Source organism: Toxotes jaculatrix, chromosome 4, assembly GCF_017976425.1.
Source record: "Toxotes jaculatrix isolate fToxJac2 chromosome 4, fToxJac2.pri, whole genome shotgun sequence".
NCBI classification, from domain to species: Eukaryota; Metazoa; Chordata; class Actinopteri; family Toxotidae; genus Toxotes; species Toxotes jaculatrix.
In genome coordinates, this window is record NC_054397.1 from 25,374,469 (window position 1) to 25,395,476 (window position 21,008).

The 21,008-nt window shown below is 40.8% G+C and overlaps 3 protein-coding genes across 3 annotated transcripts; 2 read left to right on the forward strand and 1 right to left on the reverse strand.

Moving 5' to 3' along the window:
• The first annotated feature begins 997 nt into the window (after nt 1-997).
• Nucleotides 998-4,554, forward strand: cwc25 (CWC25 spliceosome associated protein homolog). Its single transcript, XM_041035214.1, has 9 exons — nt 998-1,152; nt 1,793-1,965; nt 2,051-2,287; nt 2,364-2,433; nt 2,615-2,766; nt 2,969-3,041; nt 3,144-3,349; nt 3,797-3,964; nt 4,050-4,554. The coding sequence occupies exons 1-9, from the start codon at nt 1,135-1,137 to the stop codon at nt 4,159-4,161; spliced, it is 1,209 nt and encodes a 402-aa protein (XP_040891148.1). The 5' UTR covers nt 998-1,134; the 3' UTR covers nt 4,162-4,554.
• Nucleotides 4,555-5,321: 767 nt separating this feature from the next.
• On the forward strand, nt 5,322-7,944 carry psmb3 (proteasome 20S subunit beta 3). The gene is made up of 6 exons (XM_041036915.1): nt 5,322-5,461; nt 6,381-6,565; nt 6,846-6,953; nt 7,044-7,221; nt 7,585-7,679; nt 7,775-7,944. Exons 1-6 carry the CDS (start codon nt 5,459-5,461, stop codon nt 7,821-7,823), a joined length of 618 nt encoding a protein of 205 aa, XP_040892849.1. The 5' UTR covers nt 5,322-5,458; the 3' UTR covers nt 7,824-7,944.
• A 1,227-nt stretch (nt 7,945-9,171) lies between these two features.
• Nucleotides 9,172-19,333, reverse strand: LOC121181111 (phosphatidylinositol 5-phosphate 4-kinase type-2 beta). Its single transcript, XM_041036913.1, has 10 exons — nt 18,712-19,333; nt 15,912-16,009; nt 14,045-14,141; nt 13,774-13,926; nt 13,369-13,515; nt 12,677-12,715; nt 12,075-12,188; nt 11,524-11,785; nt 11,155-11,258; nt 9,172-10,358 (listed from the first exon to the last, which is right to left on the reverse strand). The coding sequence occupies exons 1-10, from the start codon at nt 18,853-18,855 to the stop codon at nt 10,278-10,280; spliced, it is 1,239 nt and encodes a 412-aa protein (XP_040892847.1). The 5' UTR covers nt 18,856-19,333; the 3' UTR covers nt 9,172-10,277.
• Nucleotides 19,334-21,008: the final 1,675 nt, after the last annotated feature.

Consider the following 21,008-nt stretch of genomic DNA (forward strand, 5'->3'; position numbering starts at 1 on the left):
TTAAGTATCATGGTGTAATAACTTGTATTTAATCTATTATCGTCCATTATTAAATAAAAAACTATATTCTCTGTCCGTGTCAAACCTTTATCTACAGAAAAAGGTAAGAAGAAACTAAATATTTTGTGAAATTTAATCTGCACACCCAGAAACCATCAGTATTATTATTATTATTATTATTATTATTATTAGTAGTAGTAGTAGTAGTAGTAGTATGTGTAGTAGTTTATTTAGTAGTAGTATATTTGAGAGCCTCTAATTATTTTATCAAGAATCAACTATGACAATGTAGGTGATATCAAAATTTTCTTTTCTGTACAATCAGGTATGGTTCTTTCATCTGCTGTTATAACTATTCTTAGATGTTTTCATGTAGTAGTTAAACCGGTGGTTTCCAGGCTGGGGTTCTGGATGACCCAAGGGATCCAAGATGAATTTATTTTAATTTTTCTCCTGATATTTCTCAATTGTTTATTTATTTATTCATTCATTCATTCATTCATTCATTTATTATTAAACGTTCGCCTCCTCAGACCTTAAAAAGCATTCTGATGAAACCAAGAAGAAAAAACAACTGGGTGGGTAAACTCTTAATAACTTCTACACATTAAAACCACAATACGGTTTTTAAAAAAAATCTGCCTTTCAAGTGGACACAAGCCAAAAAGGTAAGGAGCCATTATGTTGAACTTTCATGACGCTGTGGCCTTCAGGGTCAGGATATTGGTTTTAGGCATCGTCAAAAAATATCAGAATCCCAAGATGAAAACATATGAATAGCCCTTGATGTGTTTGGTTATATGGTACGGTTGGTGCAACTCGTCATCAACCCCCAAAACACACCACATACCCACCAAAACCCCAAGCAAGTCCTGTTGAGTTATTTCGGTGAACGTTTATCCAGGACGGAAGAACTGTAATATCGGAGCTTACGTCGGGCACCCGAAGGCATCATGATCTGGAACCGGAACATGAATTGCACAAAACAGGAAATACTTAAAACGCATAACGCACAAACCACAGTGGGTCCATTTTCTAGTTCGCTTTAAACTTTCGTTATTCCACCTTTTATTATTAAAGGACATATTTGTCCAGTACCATTTCTTGTTGGGCTGAGACGACGACGTTTTCAAGATGGGAGGCGGCGATCTGGTAAGTATGAGCTACGATAGGCGTTTTCTCCGATGTTTGGGCACTGATAGTACCAAACTCCATTCAGAATATGGGCCTTTAAAATATTCATTTGAGTGTTGGTGATTACACAGCCGTGATAACACGAATAAATACGTACTGGGAATTATCACGAGCCACATTTCAGTTCAGCGACACTAGCTTTAACTTTGCTCTCATTTTTATGAGGAGGAGATTTTTATCGATATTACTAACGTAAACATCTAGTCAAGCTTAGTTTGTGTTAGCGTAACTGCCTGAGCACTAGATTCGTTAGATACATTTAGTTGTGAAAGTTATTTTATGTAATTTTCTTCTTCACACTATACCGAATACATCTGATGATATTATCGGTTGTTTGTTTTTATTATTATTAGTAGTAGTAGTAGTAGTATCAGGCCACATCATCAATTCCAACAAGCAGGGAAACATCAAAGTGGTGTGAGGTCATGTTCATTAAAATCTGCCCTGTTAGCTAATGATCGCCCTCAGGCGTTTATTAAAAGTCACGGTTTCCAGGTTAATACTGTTAAACCCATTCACGGTTATTTTGCACACTAAAGTTAGCGCCTGATAGTTTTGCTGAAACTGCAACAAAATGTTTTCCCTCATCTTTTGCCAGAACCTGAAAAAGAGCTGGCATCCCCAGACTATGAAAAACATTGAACGTGTCTGGAAAGCTGAGCAGAAATATGAGGCTGAACGCAAGAAGATCGAGGAGCTCCAGAAAGAGCTGAAAGAAGAACGAGCCAGAGAAGAAATGACCAGATTTGCAGAGGACACTGGTGCCATCAAGTTAGTTCTCTCTGAATCGACAATGCTTTGGTGCTTAACACAAGAAAGTAGTATCTAACTCGTGGTACTTTTTGTATGATGACAGAAAGAAGGATGATCGCCTGGACTGGATGTACCAGGGTCCTGCTGGTCAAGTGTCCAGAGACGAGTATCTGCTAGGACGTCCCATTGACAAGCAGATCACTGACCAATATGAGGAGCCAGAGAGCGGACCATCAGCTGAGACCGGCCTTCTGCCTGGGTCCATCTTCAACCCCTCCGCCCCTGCCTCCAGCCTCGACATGGCTGCCAAGATCAGGGAGGACCCCCTCTTTGAAATCAGGTTAGTTTTGCGTCGTTTGTTCTGAAATTATGTTTCACTGTGGCAAATCAGTTTATATTTAGTCTGTGTTTTTAAGGAAACGCGAGGAAGAGAAGAAGAAGGAGGTCTTGACTAATCCAGTGAAGATGAAGAAAATTAAAGAAATGGTAAAATCGCTATTTTGATGTGAATTCATGTTAAATTTATTGAGCTCTTTTTTTGTTGTTGTTTTGATTATTGTAATCAACCACATGTATTTACATCTATTGGCCTTTAGAAAAGTGGTTCTATAACAGGAGTGGGAGCTTGCCAGCTATTTGTTTATGGTAAATGTCGGATCTTTCACAGCTGCGCCAGAATCTTGACAAGAAAGACAAGAAAAAGAAGAGGAAGAAGGAAAAAAAGGAAAAGAAAGGAGACAAAGAGAGGAGAAAGGAGAAGAAACACAAGAGAAGGAGTTCAAGTTCGAGCTCAGATGAAGATGATGAAAAAAAACACAGGTATGTAAGATGTTTAAGAAATAACTAGAACATATACAGTATACGTGATTTATGTGCTCAACCCGCAAAGCACATGAGATGGTAAAACATTATGTTAATATAAAGGAATTCACATTATGTGTGTTTTGGCACACAGAAGATATTCAGTCTATTAGTTTGGTTAACTAAAGTGTTTTAGTTATCGTCTTTGATCTGTTTTTAGGTCACATTCACGAGATGACTCTTCAGTAGACACCAAGTCTCGTTCCCATCATCTTCCAGGCTACGGCCTACAGGTAAGTAAGGAGCAGAGATGTAAACTATGATTTTAAAGATTCATTTTTTCTCACGGGACCAGAGTCCTTATAAGTCCTAACATTTCTTTTTTTTCTTCTCAGCTCCCTGCTGGCAGACATCACCAGTCCTCAGCTCCCTCCAACCACTCAGGGCGCCGTGAGAGGAGCCGCTCCCGATCGCCTCACAGGAGCTACAGGGACAATCACTCTTCCTCCTCTTCCTCACACAGAAGTGACAAGAAGGTTGAGCCCAGAGCTTCCAGCCCACAGAAGCAGCGTTACCAAAGACAGAGGAACTACGTGTCTAAGTAAGAGTTCACAGCACTTCAGGAAGTATATACACGGCACGTGTACAGTCACTGATGATGCCAGATGAATGGCTATAGTTTAAATACTGAATTACACTGTATTTTGATCAAAATATTTACATGCATATGGAAATATGCCATTCATATCACCATGTTTCTATTATTATAATGGTTGTACTTGTCTTAAGCCCTCTCTGTAATGTTGCTGTCACTAGCTTTGTGCATATTTTGCAGAATCACATTGATGAAGCTGTAAAAATGTCACAAAATGCCACTGCAACAATAGTTGAACTTAATTACTTTGACTATGACACTTGGGTTAAAGTAATCAGAAGATGCTGATTACTGATGTAATCAGTAATCTGTTGTTCAGAACATTGTCTCAATCACCACTCACACTGAATCGATTCCAGTAATTGTTCTCTTTTTTTTTTCTGTCTGATGTAGGAAGCTCTCTGCAGAAGAGCTGGAGCGAAAGAGGCGTGAGATGATGGACGAGGCCAAGCAGAGGGAGGAGGACAGGGAGAATAATGTGAAGAGATACAAGAGGCAAGATGAGCAGGAAAAGCAGCGGGAACAAAATGCCAAGCACGACCGCCACGCTGGCTTCATCCAGTAAGTTTCTGAGCAACATGAAATGTATTAATAGTTTACCTGGAGTTTCTTCAGCTTCACTAACACTCACCTTTTCCTCTTGCAGTAACATGAAGTTGGAGAGTGCTGCAAGCTCCTCCTTAGAAGACAGAGTGAAGAGGAATATCCACTCCATTCAGAGGACGCCAGCCTCCTTGGACAACTTCATGAAGAGATGAAGAAACAACATATTTACCACACAGTGTATGAACTGATTGAAAACACTTCAAACAAGAGTATTCCATCCACTCCTTTATCTGTCTCTAATGTAATGAGGCAGAAAGATGAAAGGTGCGGTGGGAGTTCAAACCGGGAACTGCTCGACTTTTATTTTGAAAAGCAGTTTCCACAATGGTGACCTAATTTATATTTCAGACAAATGCAAACAGTCTGTCATGGCTGATTCCAGCCAGTGCCCCTTTAAGGTTCAGGTAACCTGAGCTCTGTACAGTATACTGTTTTTGATTTTACAGTATAATAGGACCTGTTTTTATCTCAAAGGTTTTTGTAATATATGTTTGTTACTTAGTGTAGTCCTGTGAGTAGCAATTGGAATAAAAACATATTTTGCAGAACTCTATTCTTTGTTTATTTATTTTCTCTTTTAAAACAAACCTAACTCTGTCATTCTGATTCTGCTGGATTAAAGAAACCTTAAATCATAAACTTGGCCAAATATTCACATCAACACCATCATAATCAATGGAACATGTCCAGGTTACATAAAATGACTTATGCGTTGCTGCCTGCGCCAGACCTAATATGACACAGCTCATCTTACATAATTTTGAAAACAGCAGCTGTTATTTTCAGGATATATATAAACGATCACTTAATTCACTGTAGTAAAAATCTTCAGAGGTAGAATTTATATAACTTAAACCCTGATTCGACAGTGCGGTGCAAAATTATTTATTTATTTGTCAATAGACAAGACATTCTGTGGTCAGAATATCGATAATTCATTGTTTAATTTGCAACTCAAACCCGCTGAGGAAATATGAATAGGTGGCTGTCTGCGTTAGCTCACTATTTGTTCTAATTGAGTGGGTTTGAGCTGTTTGAGTCCAGGCCAAGAGTTTTAAACATTTTGCCAGTGTCATTCATTAGTATTCGGTAAGCAGAAAAGCAACGGGGACATGAACCTATAAAAGTCGTTGGTCGCACAGCACTAAACGCACCTCCTACATTTCTAGAGAAACCTCCCGGTTTTAATTTCGCTTTAACACGCCTCAACCAAACTATGCAGTCGTCTTTCAACACCGCCGATATCCTCCAATGACAGTGGCACTTTGCACTGACTGACGTTCATCCAGCCAATCAACCGTTGCGCAAAGGGTGACGTACCAAAATTCAGTTAGTCTGATTTCTGTGTTTCTAAATCGTGTAGTCACTGTGGGAAGATAGCAGTCCTTCTTAATAGCTAAGAAGTGAAGTTTGCAAGTTCTAGCAGAAAGATAACGCAAGACCTTCACAATGGTAAGAACACCATTCATCAGATCACATGCGTTGTGTAGAATCGTGCAAAAGTAGTTAATAAAGTAAGGTTATGAGAGCTAGGCTAAGCTAATGTTGTTAGCTCACAGACATAGCATGCTCCCTGAAGTTAGCTAACATTCTCTCAAAACGGATTTAACGCTAGGTTTTATAAGTTAGCGTATTTTCTGCTATCATTCTGCTTTGATAAGTGTATTTAAGTACTTTTAGCTAATAACACAGAAGAATAAAACAGTAACAGTAGCAGTAGCCGGCGATAGCCTGCAAGCTAAATACTTCGATTACCGGCTAACTGCACATGAGCTAACGATGTATTTTGTACATTAGGTTGCTCTCCTTTCCTGGATTCACTTTCAGCACAGTTACTTTTATAAAAAAGTTCAACTTACACTGATGTTGTCAAACTGTATAGAAGGATGTGTCAGCATAAGTCAACGTCCCATTTGACATTTCAGCTTGATGAGCTGAAGCTTCAACTTCATCTAGTTAGCTACTGTCAGCAGCAAATTGACAGATAGCCCCAAACTGGCCAAGTCAGTAACTTTGTTTTCTCCACATAAAATCAATGGATTTACAAATATTTCACTTATGAAAGTGAATGTCCCTTGTTTATATCCTAGAACAGCAGCTCATATTTTACCGTCAATTTTTTTGTTAGATACAGCTTAATAATTACATATATTCTCAGTTAGTGAACAGACTGTTTGACCAGTAAAAATCTGAAAAAAAGTGTGAAAAATGCTTATCACAGTTGCTTAGAGCTCAAATTACCTTATTAAAAACATTAAATGGATTCATCAGAACAGTTGCTCTTAAGTTTTCTGTCAACAGACTAATGAGCTGACCTCTTAATTGATGCAGCACCCACTGACACAGCTCACTCCTTTTCCTCTTCATCCAGTCTATAATGTCCTATAATGGAGGGGCCGTCATGGCCATGCGGGGGAAGAACTGTGTGGCGATAGCAGCAGACCGTAGGTTTGGCATTCAGGCTCAGATGGTCACCACAGATTTCCAGAAGATCTTCCCCATGGGAGAGAGGCTGTACATTGGGCTGGCTGGACTGGCCACTGATGTTCAGACAGTGTAAGTGTGTGCTCAGTTTATTTCTCTATCAAAGTGGCAGAACAGTTCTTTCACCTACAGGACATTGTGACAGGTTTTCTTTGAAAAGCTCTACAAAATTACTTTGACAACTTTCAGATGTTGAATATTGGTATTAGCAAACACTAATTTAGAACCACCACATGGACAGAGCATGTCTCAAATATAACAAAAGTTAGTAGTAAGAGACTTTAATCATGATTGCAGTAATGAGTAGGTTGCTTACATTGATAGTAACTGCATGTCTTTGCATTGCGTGTAGAGCCCAGAGGCTTAAATTCAGACTGAACCTGTATGAGCTGAAGGAGGGTCGCCAGATCAAGCCCAAGACCTTTATGAGCATGGTGTCCAACCTGTTGTATGAAAGGAGGTGAGTGAGCTGACTTCAGTTTAGATCTGTCCACATGTGCTCAGATGGAAGGTAAAAGACAATGTGGTTAATGTGTGACCATCTCTTTAGGTTTGGGCCATACTACATTGAGCCTGTGATTGCTGGACTCGACCCCAAAACCTTAGAGCCATTCATCTGCTCCCTGGATCTGATTGGCTGCCCCATGGTGACAGAAGACTTTGTTGTGAGCGGCACCTGCTCAGAGCAGATGTACGGCATGTGTGAATCTTTGTGGGAGCCAGACATGGTAAGTAGGGTGATGTCTGAAGTCACTGTCACACCTGAAGCCTGCTTACTGGATGTTAGATATCTTTATGCATATATGAGTATTACACTAATTTTGCACTCATTTCCATATAGGGCATGTGGAAAATTGTCGGAAATAACTTTTTGGTTAGAGAGTTACAAGGTTAGAGCAGGCAACAACATACAGTTTTAACTGTGAGATATCTGTTGTCTGTTTATGCAGTTTGAGCCAAATAGGCTAGTTGTTAAAATCACACTTTCCTTGCACAGTATGTGAGGTGTCCCTAGATTTCTGCCATCCTGGTCACCGGTCTTCTTCGTTAATTTTCACAACTTAATTTGAGAAATGTGTTTGATCGTGCAGGAGCCAGACGACCTGTTTGAGACCATCTCCCAGGCCATGCTGAACGCAGTTGACAGGGATGCAGTGTCTGGCATGGGAGTCGTTGTACACGTCATGTAAGTCCAGTGATAACAAGCACAGTATGCACAGGTTCAGGTGAGGTGGAATGACAGGTTTGCAGTGATTGACAGCCTTTTCTTTTCCCTGTCAGTGAGAAAGACAAGATCACCACACGAACCCTGAAGGCCAGGATGGACTAGAGCTTCGATTTTCTCCACACACTTCAACAACACACGTTTTGTATAAAAATAAACAATGCTTGTACTTTTTTTTTTTTTCTTATTGATATTGTTCAATAAATGAACCTAGGTTTAAACAATGCATTTGATTCATGATTGATTTGGACTTCTTTGCCACTACATTTCAGATCTCTTTGACACAGTCTGCACTAAAACAAGGTGCCATACTTGGCAACCGGATTTTATAAGTAAGAAGAATTAAAGGAAGGTGATGGTGGTAGAGTCAGCTGACACATTCATCACCTCTCTTCATACATTGCGTGATCACAGACATGAGGTGTTGAGCTCTGAAACTTCATGAACTCAGTTATTCTGGCCTTGTTTGTGTTGCACCTAAGGCAGCGTCAGGTTAGTGACTCACTGCAGAGGCATTCTCTAACTATTGTCTCTAAAACTATGCAAGCTATGATCTGTGACGTTTTGTAACAGAGGATCCTCAAGGAGACAGTCCTAAAGTGAGCCCTGAACACAACCCTCACAGACAACGCAGGAGATCAAAATGCTTTTAATTTGCTTGGACACAGGCCAGTGGTTTCGATCTTCCCCTGTCATCCAGGATTAGCAACTGAAACCACATACTTTGTGAAAAAGATCACTGTATCTCAGTGATGCTGTCTGTAAAACAATAGTCACGGGAGTTTACTGGGCATGGAGAATCTTAAAAATAAGGCCACTGAGATGTATTGAAGTGTAGGATCTGTTTTGAGTTTGACCCACACTAAGGACTGAACTTGTGAATCCTTGGGCCTCTGCTCCTTCAGTTTTACTCATTCTTTTTAAAACCTCTCTTACACTCTATGAACTGCCAACTCTGGAAGCGCTACACTAAATTGCTTGAGTACATCTTTAACAACCAGCCTCAATAACCTGATAATTTGTCATGAAATACTGCTCAACTATATCTTTTGTTGTGTTTGGACAAAAAACATATCTTTAGGTCTACTTACTTACTTACTAGCCTTTTTCTGGAGCTTTCAGGAGTGGGAGATGTATCCTCAGTTGTCATGGAGATAGCATGGTTGTCGTTGCGTGATCTGGATGAGTTCCAAGGTCCAGAATGAGGTTCGGCTTATCCTGCAGCCTCCCAACACACCACCAAGCTGAGGACACAGATATTTTTAAAAGATGTTCATAAGCAAGGTTATGTTAAACTGAAAACAGTCAGGGTGTAGACACATGTCTGAGGAGGCCTAACAACTACTTAGTCTGAAGCATACTCATTAACAGCACGTTATATAAGCTCTGTCAGGATTTAAGTTACATATATAGAAGAGTCACTGAAGAAGTAAGCACAGCCCAACAACAAAGACAAGATAAAACTCCCTTTAATATGCAATGAATCATTTTCAAGTAACCTTTTTTTCTAATGTCTGTTGGTAACAAAACAATACTGTATACAAACACAAAATTGCTACATTAATGTAAACAAGATATAAAAATGATCCTTATGGTAATAAAACAAGTATTTGCTGCAGAATTCCCCTTTTAATGTGTTTTTTTTTTTCCTCTTAGACCAACCTCCACCAAGCTCACGGTTAAAATTTCAAAAATATTCAAAAACAATATGGCAACGTAACATTCAAACACCAATTTTTTTTTTCTCTTTTTGTTGTTTTAGTCATAACACTCAGATGCTAAGTTTCAGTGGTTTGATGTTTCAACTTACTGGTGGAGTCTCATGTACACATCAGCCATGCATTTTTGATATTGCATTCATTTACTTAATACACCATTATATATTAATGTGTTCATCCCCTGTTGTTCCAATTTATCAGCAGTACTTCTGTTTTTTTTTTTTTGTGTGTGTTACTGAGAGAGAAGCCTGATGGCGACTGTCGAAGAGTTTGTCATGCAATCGGACCATTCTGCATCTGTGCGAGTGTGTGCTGTTTACATCTGTGTGTGTGTGTGTGTGTGTCTAATAGAAATCATAAGAACAACAACATGAACAGAATCCAAAGAGACTGTACTAACGGACTGTTAACTGCTGAAGCTGACACTCGTTCAAGGCATTAGTGAAACAGTTTCCGTGCTGGCGTGAGGAGTAACAAGGAAGCTGAGGAGGACTGGGAAGCAGATAAATAAAATACAGGACAGGGAGATTATCGCGATGTCTTTCCAAATTCAGTGAAGGGGTTTCACAAGTTTTTTTTCCCTTGCAGAGGGTGAGGGAGCCAGGGAGGTGGTGGTGTGTTTCTGTGGGAGAATGTAACAGGCTTGGTGCATCCATCCTGCCAGACTATTCCTGGCTGTGGGAGGACACTGGTGGGCTTTTTTTTTTTCTTTCTTTTTTTAAGGGGGTAGAGGCAGAAGGGAGATGGACCTACACTGAGGTGAGAGAGAAGAGAGAGAAATAAGTGCGTGGCATTTGACAGGTCTATGACAGGAAGTGACTGGCTGGACTGGGAGATGAGTCTATGATAAGATGTTGGACATGAACTCGTAGAATCGTTTGGAGTACTGCTCCGGGTTCACCGTCGAGATCTCGGCCCCCGCCTGAGAAACAAAAAAGGCAAAACATGACAAGAGCATATATACATTATATTTTGTGTTACAGCAGATAAAATGTGCTTCCAGGGACCCTAGGACCTGACGCACAGCCTGAAAATCCCATTTGCTATGTTACCTTTTGGCTAGAAACTAATTATTGTTTAATTAGTGATTACTCTGGTGGTTCTATTTACAATTTAACATTTATTTATTATGCCCATGAAACCAATACATCATTGAAAACATTATGAACACTAAAAAACATTATTATTTTTCATTTTTACTTTATTTTAAAAATGTTCATTTCAGCTCATCACCTGCTCTCAGTTTCTCTCACTCAACCAAACAAAAGCTGCTGCTGTAAATAAACACAGCGAACAGGTAAAACAATAAATGGCTTCTGCTTTTATTCAGCGTGACAGTGCCACATATGATTCCTAACTAACCAGATAATTAGCTGGGTCTGGTTGGGAGATTTGTTATTCAGCATTTAAAGAGCCATTGTTAGCCGCAGGAAGTATCTGGTTCATTCAGAGTTACTTCCACTGTGTTGTTGCTCTGACGATGTTCTCAGAGAAAGACACAGACTCTCTGAGTTAAAACTAACTGGACATAGTTTGCTTTCTGACTGTAGGCTGAGAGTACATGTGGTTGGCTGACAGGTGAGGGGTCGGACACGGGTGAAAATGAAATCTATTATTGCACAGTTTCCTTTTTTTTTTATATTGTCTCCTTACACTTCTGCCTTTTTTTTTATGTGGCGCCATAAATGGATGAATCATGAAGTCGACTTTACACTCACCCCGTGTTTCACAGTTTTGGCAGCATGTGCAGCTTTTTTCTTAGCGTCATAGTGCGTGAGGATGTCGATGATAGCCATGAAGTATACCTCCTTCTTCACAGCACCTAGCACACAAACAACACATCACAAAGTTTTATTTTCACCTGAAAATACAGTGAGAAAAGCTGCCATGCTGTTTCTTTGGATTTCATACACAACATTGAGTTTCCTTGTAAAGGACATTAATTGCTTTTACTGCCTAAAGTATGTAAATGTAGCAATAAACACACGGTGAAAAACCAATATTATGCAATATTATCCTCAAAAGACAGGTCATCTAACCCACAGCTCTGTCCACTATGGCAGATGGATGTATAAGACAACGCTCACTGTCGTGGCTCTTGATTGCGTAAACGTCCACAGAGGGGTCGAACTCCCCGGGGCCGAAGAATCCTCCACAGTTGAGGGGGTTTCCGGGGCTGTCGGGAGGTGTGCCGAAGGAGCCGGTCAGCACACCTCCGCCCATCCCGTCGTTCTCGTACTCCTCCTCCTCTCCCACACCCTCCACGTCCATCTCCTCCTGCTCTGCCCGCTCCACATCATGGATGCCCACCAGGAGACTGTAGTCCATGATCTTCAGGGTGGCCAGGAACTGACAAACACATATGACACACACACAAAAGACACTCAGTCCAATGCTTTACTAGCACAAACGGACCTTTGGGTTTCTCATGGTTACACATAAGAGCCAATCTACAATCGTCCTACCATGACTGTAGGGGCTATGACTGGAAAAGGGGCTATGACTGGAAAAGCTGTTTTTATATAGACTGACAGATCCTCAGAGGAGCCCTGTAATTTGACTTAAAGGAGTTTAAAATATTTCCAGAGGTTTCTCAATTCTGCTTCAGATCAGATGAAAACGTGGACATAACCCTTACCTCTACGTCCCGTTTTAGCTTCTCCAAAAAGTACTTCTTGTTGTCATCTCCTATCTGCAGTTTCTGGCCTTCATTCAGGAAGTCGTTGTCTTTAAAAGTGGGGAGTTCTTTAGCCTGGAGAGGGAGGAAGTGTCATGGTATCAAACAGTAACAAGAAAAACTTTGGCTTTGCAGGTTTCATGTCCAACAAAAGGTCACCCAGATGTAGAATTTCTGTTTTATTTGGTAATGTGGACAGTCAGAGATAACTGTGAGATTTCAGAAGGATTAACAAATACAGACAGTACCAACCAGAGCTGTAGTTCACAGTTGTCACATATATAGACATAAAGATCAAAACCAGGGACGTTTTGTTGTTTCCTGGTCTGACTGAGTGGCAGAATTCACTCTGCAGTAACTGACGGTACATAACTGTCTAACAATGGAGCTTGACACACTGACAGCATGAGTGCAGTACAAAGGTTACTACCAAAATACATCTGCTTATTTATAATGACTTAATTTTAGCTGTCATTTGACAAGTTTGCCTCTGGGGTGAGCTAAGGGTTTTTATTTTTGTTCCATCATGTCAGCAGCTGCTACTGCACAGACATAAAACGTACCTTCTCCTTGTCGCTGGCTTCCCTTGAGACTGTAGAACCCTAAGAACAAGGGAACGTAAGAATAAAAATACATTTAATTGAAAGCAGCTCCAGATACATCAGAGAGATTGTTACCTTCTTATCCTCAGCATCTTTTTAAAACTGTCACTGTTAGAACGCTAAGCTTGTTTTCTCCAGAGAATACCTGGCAGGAAGAGAGGCATATGCTATGAAGGGTTTGTAGTATGAGGGGAGTAAAGGAGTGTGCGGTCTGTAAGCTGTAAGCTGGACCCTGCGCACCATTAACGTTCAGTACAGGTCCACCATTTTATTTTACTGATGAGCTGGATTTAAAATCTCCAGGAAATTTTACCAGATTATGAACATTTCCCCATTCAAGCTGACAGAAGAAAACTAAACTGACCATTTGCAGCTGATTGATGTCAGACTAGAAATTTAAATGACCATTCACTCCCTGTTTATCTTCAGCCACTAACCACGTGTTAAATGACAACATGCAGAATAGAGAACACATGAAACAATTGTGAAATACAAAGCAGGTGCCTCTCATGCATCAGTAGGCAAAACAAACATTAAGACACAATTATAAAAGTTTTTTTTTCCTTTTTCACTCAATATTTCTTGAATCCTGCCCCTTTAAGACATAACACTGCAACAGTCACATCTCATGTACAGTAGCCTACACATCCTACCTTCAGGTCATATTTGCGGTGTACAGTGAGGCGATGGCTGAATACATTCCGGGTCACCACCATGTAGGTCTCCACCCCATCCACCGTTAGCCTGTACATGCCCAGGAACTGAGGGAGCAGCGTGTTGCCATGACACTCCACGATGAACTGGAGACAATCAGGGGAAGAGAGCGAAGGGAAGTGTGGGAGTGAGGAATCAAATACACAGTATGAGTATTTAAACTGGACACAACCCTGCTCTGCAGTGCTGCATCTTTTACATGCATGTGAACATTTAGATTACACACTGTACGAAAGCACATATACTCATTCTGAACATGTAACCACATTACAGAGACTGAGGTACAGGTTCTGCCAGCTCTCTGTGGCTCTGACTGTCCACTGTGGTGCTGCGAGGGCCTCTACCTGGTGATACTTCTTTAGGATGTTGTGCATCTCAGCAATGTCCTCACTGGACACGGTTTTGATTACAAAGCGGTGGTCGTAGCTGGACAGGAAGCGGTTGCCGAAGCGACCCTGGGAGTCGCTGTTGAGCGGGGCGCTCCTCGTCAGGGAGTTCTACCAAAGAAAAGACATCCAGGTGCGTTCTTACTTCCAAGAAGAAATTTCAATCTCCCCATACACTACTGAGGATTTTCATCATACAGAGTATCTCTTAGCTACAAGTGTCCCTCACCTGGTAGTCCTGGTCATCGATGCAGAACCTCTCCCTCAGGTTTCTGAACACCATGGGACAGTACTCTTTGAACTTAAAGCGACTAGGCAGGTTTTCTCTGCCAGGGGGAGAGACAGAGTCACACAGTCAGCACAACAGGAGCACAGAGTCTCATTAGTGAAAATGAGGAAGCAGGCGAATTGTAGGCTTTACTTCTGCTTTTGTTTGGACCATCATCATCATCACAAACAAAGATAAATGTTGAGCTGACATTTACAGCTACACATACATTTGTTGTAGTCGTGAGCAAAACTGTTGGTGCTGCCTCTTCACTGGATGAAAACATTATACAGCACACTGAACAGCAAAGTGGCCCTTAACATCAGGCTTATTCATCAACACCTCATTTACATTTAGCTTTACAGGTTTTATAATATGCGAACAAGGCAACTGAAATCATTTTCAGTCACAATTTAAACCAAGTCTGTTTAAACATCTTGAGTAAACGTATGAATATACTTAATTCTGACTGTTTCTATAGTGGACATCTTATATTCCCGGCAGCAGATAGCATACATCACTAATTCTAAATATAGAAATGCAACGAAATGTCTGATCACAAAACAACAAACAGCAAAACAAAACAAACCTATAACTAAAACTGACAAAGACTTTAAGTTTGAAACATAAAAGAATTTGATTTTACATACAAAACAATTTCAGTGTGACTGGACTGTCGGCCTTCACACTGAAACTCTGACTTTTCATGCTAAAACACAGGGAAATTCTGGTATATTTTTAACCTCTTATTCACGTAACTGTGGCCATTCTGACCAGTGAGTCATGTTTATTTTGACACCCGTGTTTTTGATAATCTGCAAAGGAGATGACGAGTGCAAAACTTGCATGACAGTCAAAATACAATTAGACACACAATCATCAGAATAAAAAAAATACCAGAATTTCCCATTTAACTGTCTTTGTATTTGAAGATAATAATAGTTGGCTGGTGGTTTGTGGTCACACAGTTTCCTTTTACTTAGACAAAATCAATTCCATGTTAATAGCTGTAAAATTAGTCTGGAGATTATCACTTTCACTAGCAAGTTCTTCAAGCATCATATGCACAAAACAGACCAAAGCAAACTGCAACATCATTCACAAACATAGATTAACACAGACTAACAGGACTCAATCAAGCTGAAACTAAATGGGATGAGACGGACAAACAGAGTATAATGAGGACACGTCTGTACGACTCTTTACCTCCCAGGTTTAAAGAAAACACCACCTGCTTCAGTCCTATACTGCTACTTTGCCACGAGGAAGATTTGAATTGCAAAACTGCTCGGTTAAGTGCTCGGTGGAGCTTTGACAACAATGGGTTTGTGACTGCAACCTGACCTCGCAGTAATATCTCTGTTGTTGCCTCACATCATTTCTGCAGATTCGTCAGCTGCACATTCATACTGCCAATGTGCTGTTCTCACATCCACAGCCGCGATCAAAGTCACCGAGATCACATTCATTACCCCCCCCCCCCCCCACACTCTGATGTCCGATGTGAACATTAACTGGAGTTCCTGACTTGTATCTGCTACATTTGATGCATTGCACTGCTGCCACATGATTGACTGGATAATTGCATTAATAAGCAGGTAATAATAATAAGGTGTTCAGTGAGAGTATAATCAAATATGTAACAGCAGCATTAGCGTTTCACTTTAAAAAAAACAAACAAAAACAAAACCTGTCAATCATTCGAGAGTTCAAAAAACAGCAGGTGTTTTGAACTCTGGTGACGCTGTGACCTTTTTGTTTACTCCTGGATTACAGATTGTGCCCTTGACAGATTGGGCTGACAGTGTATAAGCTGTGATGTACCTACTTGTTAAATAGGTGGTTGTCCACTTTGATCTTACTGTAGGCTTTAAAGTCATCTGGCATCAGCATTACTGGTACAGGCACATTACTTAACTCGTTAATCTGAAGGAGAGAAGTGAGAAAGAGAGAGAGATCAGAGCAGAGCCTGGACAGTTGATACATACACAATGCACACAACAGTACTATTATTTAGGAATGCTAAGAAATCAGTATTGACTTTTCAGTAAGGAAACAGTTTGACAATGTGCTCAAAACAAACTCCTACACATGGTGGGAGTTCCAGTCAAACAAATCCAGATTTGCTTTGAACATCATATGATTAAAATGTGTGTAGGCATTTAAAGCAGAACACAGCAGTGACTACCTGCAACACACGTCTGTAAAAACAATATGCACTGTCAGTTTCACCTGACCCGTACACATTCTGCCAAATGTCTGTGAGTGTTTACCAGCACCAATCACTAACTCTGAGACCAGACAACAGCCTGACACCTTTTCTTGCTGCTGCTCCTAAGTCCCCAGGCACTGATCTTATTTGCTGAAACACATCCAGAGCAAAAGCTCACACTGATGCACTTCAGAAAAATCTCCTTGTGTTGTCATATAGGGGCTATTGGGGGGGGTGGGGGGGCAGAGATACCACCAGGAAGAAGGTTCATATACAAGCAGCCTTTCTATAGGAAATACAAAGCAGCAAATAAGAGATGAATAATGTGTTAGTACCATGGAAATATTTAAAATTTTTCAGTTATCACACACAAATGAGCTCATGCATAGTCAACCCGACTTTAATAATCATTTGATTCCAAGCTTTTACTCTCAGATTCATGATATAAATAACAACAAAAGCTGCCTCAAGAAAATATCTCATTCCACACTGTTACTGTTTGAAGCCAATGTGAAAGACATGACCTCAAAATTTGTGCAATAAAATTAAACTGATCGAAACGTGAGCTGTAACTTTAAGAGGTATGAAAACGAGCTGTTACTGTTTTTAAGTTTCTATATGAACAGGTGGTGTCCTTTAAAAACATCAGACTCAGTGTTACTGGAAATGTGTCATTTAATAATAAATGGGCTCATTGAAAGAGCAGTGCAGCAAAAACACAAACACTCCCTTAACTTGAAGCTCTACTGGATCTGAGTGGGCAATTATTTGCTGACATGACATTCAAAAAAATAAAGAAAAACCAGACAGGTTTATGAAGGATTAGCAGCATCAATAGTACATCACCTAAACATAGTGACCATTCACACAAGTGACACTGTGTGGAGGAGAAGTCCCCCAGCATCACAGCCAGGGAACTACTAAAAAATGCATACAATTTCTGACGGGAAGAAACACGCTTTGATGAGAAGTCTGTTTGATGTCTTGAATCGGCTTCCCACCCACACCTCAAATCACCAGGCCTGTGTGCTGCACCCACACACCCACTGCCAAAGTTCACCCACTGAATACCAGAGATGCTGCAGTGATAACCATATCATTAGCTGCTTCATTAATTCCTTGGCTGTATGCATTTTATTCACCAAGGCGTTTGGTTTTACAGGCCAACGAGGGTTTGTGGTGCTTATGTCTTGCAGAGATCAGCATGGTTTGATACAGAGAAACACAAACTTCCACAGTCTGTGTCAAATCTGCTGTGGCCTCTGTCTTCGAGTTACTGCCAAAATTCATGTTTGGTGTGTGTATGTGTGTGTGTGTGTGCAGTGATTTTCCAACAGCAAGTCGAAACCAGAATAAGAGGAGTCAGTTTACCACCCAAATACTGTTAACTGATTTGATCAGGACAGTGCTGATCACACAGTAATGTGCCTTCAGTGACCTAAGGGAACCAAAAATAAGGAGCCTGGGAACCAATTACACCTTGAAGTATCAAATAAGCCACTATGCAGATACCAAGCGCTCTTCCCTTCAGAGCCAATCGAAAAGTTTCAGCCGTGCACATAGTTCACTGTCACACCTAAAAGGCTGCCCCCCCTCAATCAAACTGTGCAAGAGCAGGTGTCTCACAAAACAGCTGAAAGTGTATTGCACATAAGGCAAAACTAAACTGCGGGTTCAAACCCACTCCATCCATCACGGAGTGTCGAATCTGCCCTTCACTGTGCTTTTCATAGCAATAGGCAGCCTCAGCCAAAAGTGAATGTGATATATTTTCTGATCTATTTATAGGAAAATGATGTGATGGAATAATCTACAGCAACTGGATGCAGGCACCGAGCACAGGAGCTACAAACGAAAGCCCAGATCAGGCTTCTGTCTGCGGCTGTGGGTCTGAAAATCAGTGTAACCTGCAGCTCCGGCTGCCTGTCACACCCCTCCCACTCCATGCCTGCACTACAGCAGCCGCAGCTCATGACTTGGCTCCCAAACGCTCCATGATTTATAATGGCAGATTGTTGTCGCCGAGCTTTAAGTAAAAGTGTACAACCTGCCGCCAACATGCAAATGTTCTGTCAAAGGTGCAGAGAGTTTAACAGATGCACTTTAAATCCCTGCAAAACGCACGCTTCAGACACAGCCAAGCGCGGCTAACTACCGCGGCAGCAGCAGTTACCTATAAACTGTATGGAAGCTGCTAGCTCAGCACTGAGTCAGCCCGCGGATTTCTGACAAAGCACACTACTAAATAACTGGCAAATATCCACGAAACAGACAAATTACATGGCTACTGAAAGCATCAAAGCTGGCTTGACAGATGAGAGCAGATGGCTAACAAGCTAGCAGGCTAGCTAAATCAAAACAGGAGCATAAACAAAACAGCGCGCCAGCGACAAGATGACATTTAAGATGTATTTACCGTGTGGTTGACACCCCACATTAAAACGCTGAGAATGGGCTCGCTTGCACGGAATAATTTCACTTTCTGTCCTATAAAATGCTTCTTTTTCGTCTTGGTTTTGCTAGCGCTGACAGGCGCTGCGCTGGTGCAGTTGGATGACATGTCTCGGGCTGGGAATTCGGGGTACGCAAGACGGCGCTTACTGTTGTTCAGAGCCTCTACGGACAACAAAAAAAATCGGAAAGTTAAGAGCGTTTAAAAATCTATAAGTGCATCGTGCTCGTCGTCCAACTCGCAGCGAGTCTCTGGGTAGGATAACTGTCTTGTTGGGAGTCAGCGGTAGAGCATTTTGCGCCGTCACCACCCTTCCTCCTCCCGAGCAGGCCGCGGTGGAGTCCAGAGAGCAGCTAGCCGGCCATCAGGCTACAGCGCAGCCTCTCTCTCTCTCTTAAAAAAAAAAAAAAAAAAAAAAAAAAAAAAAGAGACAACCCGAAGCGGTGAACAGCCGCCGGCCAGCTCCTCTCCTCTCCCTGTAACGTCTGCAACACCAAAAGTGATGTGATGCCGTTTTACTTAGAGGTGAGTAATCCCATCATGATGCGCCTGAGATTGTTGTCAGTCACCACCAACCAGCGCTGCGTTCGGGGTCTCCTCAAGATGGCGTCCGTGCTGCACTTCACAGTCAACAGCGCCACCAGCAGGCCGCCGGGAGAACTACGGGGTTTCCCACACCGCGTCTCCGACCAGGCTCTGGATTACACACGGGTCAAGTAGGGTAGATGGTAGTATAATTAAACGATGGAGACTTAAAGGTGCAGTCTATTTGCAGCGTACGCACAGGGAAAAGCTAGCTCCGGTATTAAATCTGAAAACACAGGATTAGAACATGCTATCACTCATTAACTGGTTGACAGCTCTTAATAGAGAGTAATTTTTTAAATAATAACCCAGTTTAAATCTGTGTTCAGCTTTTCTCATGCTGCTCAAGGTTTATTCACCTCATTAATGTTTGTAAGCACAACAGTACAACTGATCAAAACCCTGCAGTGAACCGATCATATTTCAAAAGCTGTTATTTGAGAAACAGTAAAACCTACATTACAACAATAACATTGTATAATACTTATAATGTAAAATAAAACAGACTTAGTGTTGCAAATATTGTATCATTGTTAACTGCAACAAATGACCGCTTGAAAAGATCTATCAAGTAAAATTAGTCGGGGAATTATCACTATCAAGGTGCATTATGGGAAGTGTAGGATCCAGGGTTTTTGGTGTTCGCCCCTGAAATGGGTCAAACACCATCTAGGGACTAAAATGGGTAATGGTATCTGAGCTTCTGCTGCTATGAATCTAACCATTTCTTTTTAAAAGTCTGTCTCTTGTGAGTCCCCCAGCTTTATGGAAGTGGAATATCAAATTACTGAAGTATTCCTTTAAAAACATTCATGAATCTTCAGCTGTACTACAGTAAACAAACAGCTGCAAGAAGACTTCGTGTTTAAGATTGCATCATTCAACATCAGATACATTTTTCCTTATTAATTTTTTTGTCTTAAATTTCTTAAGTCTCAGTTTTGTGACAGAACAACAATTATGTCCTGAGCCTGCACCTTCTACACTGTATTTACCCCCATATACTGTATGTCCAGTCACTCAAATTTCTACCTCCTCAGAAGTGTTGTGACACATTCTGTCTTTTCCATGAGAACTTCAGAGAAAGCTTTCATCATATGTGTTTATGTTGGTCACAGATATGGAAGCCAATGTAGTCTGCGATCCCAGAATTCATTCTGGACCTCGGGGCTCTCACAGGGTTTGGGATGAAAGTTTGGGTGATCTCTGCCTAGCACCTAAGGGAATGACCGATTCCTCCATTATTTTATTTGTACTGTTCACCTTTTTAGTGACTGCCAGTTTTTATTTACTCTGTCCACAGAAAGTCTATGCTGTAGTCATCATATTTAATTTTGCTGTCCTATCAGCTTGTAAATGTGAGCTGTTTTTATTGTTAGCAGAGTTACCTCGAGAAGACGATTTCTAATCTCAGTTAAAATGGTTAAACACTAATTTGATATGTGGTCCAAAAATAAAATAAAAAAAAAACCAAACAACTTAATATTTGTATTTCTCTGGATTGTTGTAAGAAAGCTTTAAACTCAACTGAGTGTAGCTTCAGCATTTCAACTCTCTATCCTCTTTACTGAAAGTAACTTTTTATTTATTTATTTAGTACCTGTGGCAAATTTCTTCTACTGATCAATCCAAAACATTTTTTTGACCAAGTAAATCATTTTTCATCTTCTTTTAAA

Coding starts and splice junctions, on each gene's coding strand:
- cwc25 (XM_041035214.1), top strand. Junction 3,042..3,143: donor TTCCAGGCTACGGCCTACAG/GTAAGTAAGGAG, acceptor TTTTCTTCTCAG/CTCCCTGCTGGCAGACATCA. Junction 3,350..3,796: donor CAGAGGAACTACGTGTCTAA/GTAAGAGTTCAC, acceptor TGTCTGATGTAG/GAAGCTCTCTGCAGAAGAGC.
- LOC121181111 (XM_041036913.1), bottom strand. CDS start 18,855: ATGTCATCCAACTGCACCAGCGCAGCGCCTGTCAGCGCTAGCAAAACC. Junction 11,786..12,074: donor AGCTAAAACGGGACGTAGAG/GTAAGGGTTATG, acceptor TGTGTTTGTCAG/TTCCTGGCCACCCTGAAGAT. Junction 11,259..11,523: donor CGCAATCAAGAGCCACGACA/GTGAGCGTTGTC, acceptor TTTGTGTGCTAG/GTGCTGTGAAGAAGGAGGTA.
- psmb3 (XM_041036915.1), top strand. Junction 6,954..7,043: donor AACCTGTTGTATGAAAGGAG/GTGAGTGAGCTG, acceptor CCATCTCTTTAG/GTTTGGGCCATACTACATTG. Junction 7,222..7,584: donor CTTTGTGGGAGCCAGACATG/GTAAGTAGGGTG, acceptor TTGATCGTGCAG/GAGCCAGACGACCTGTTTGA.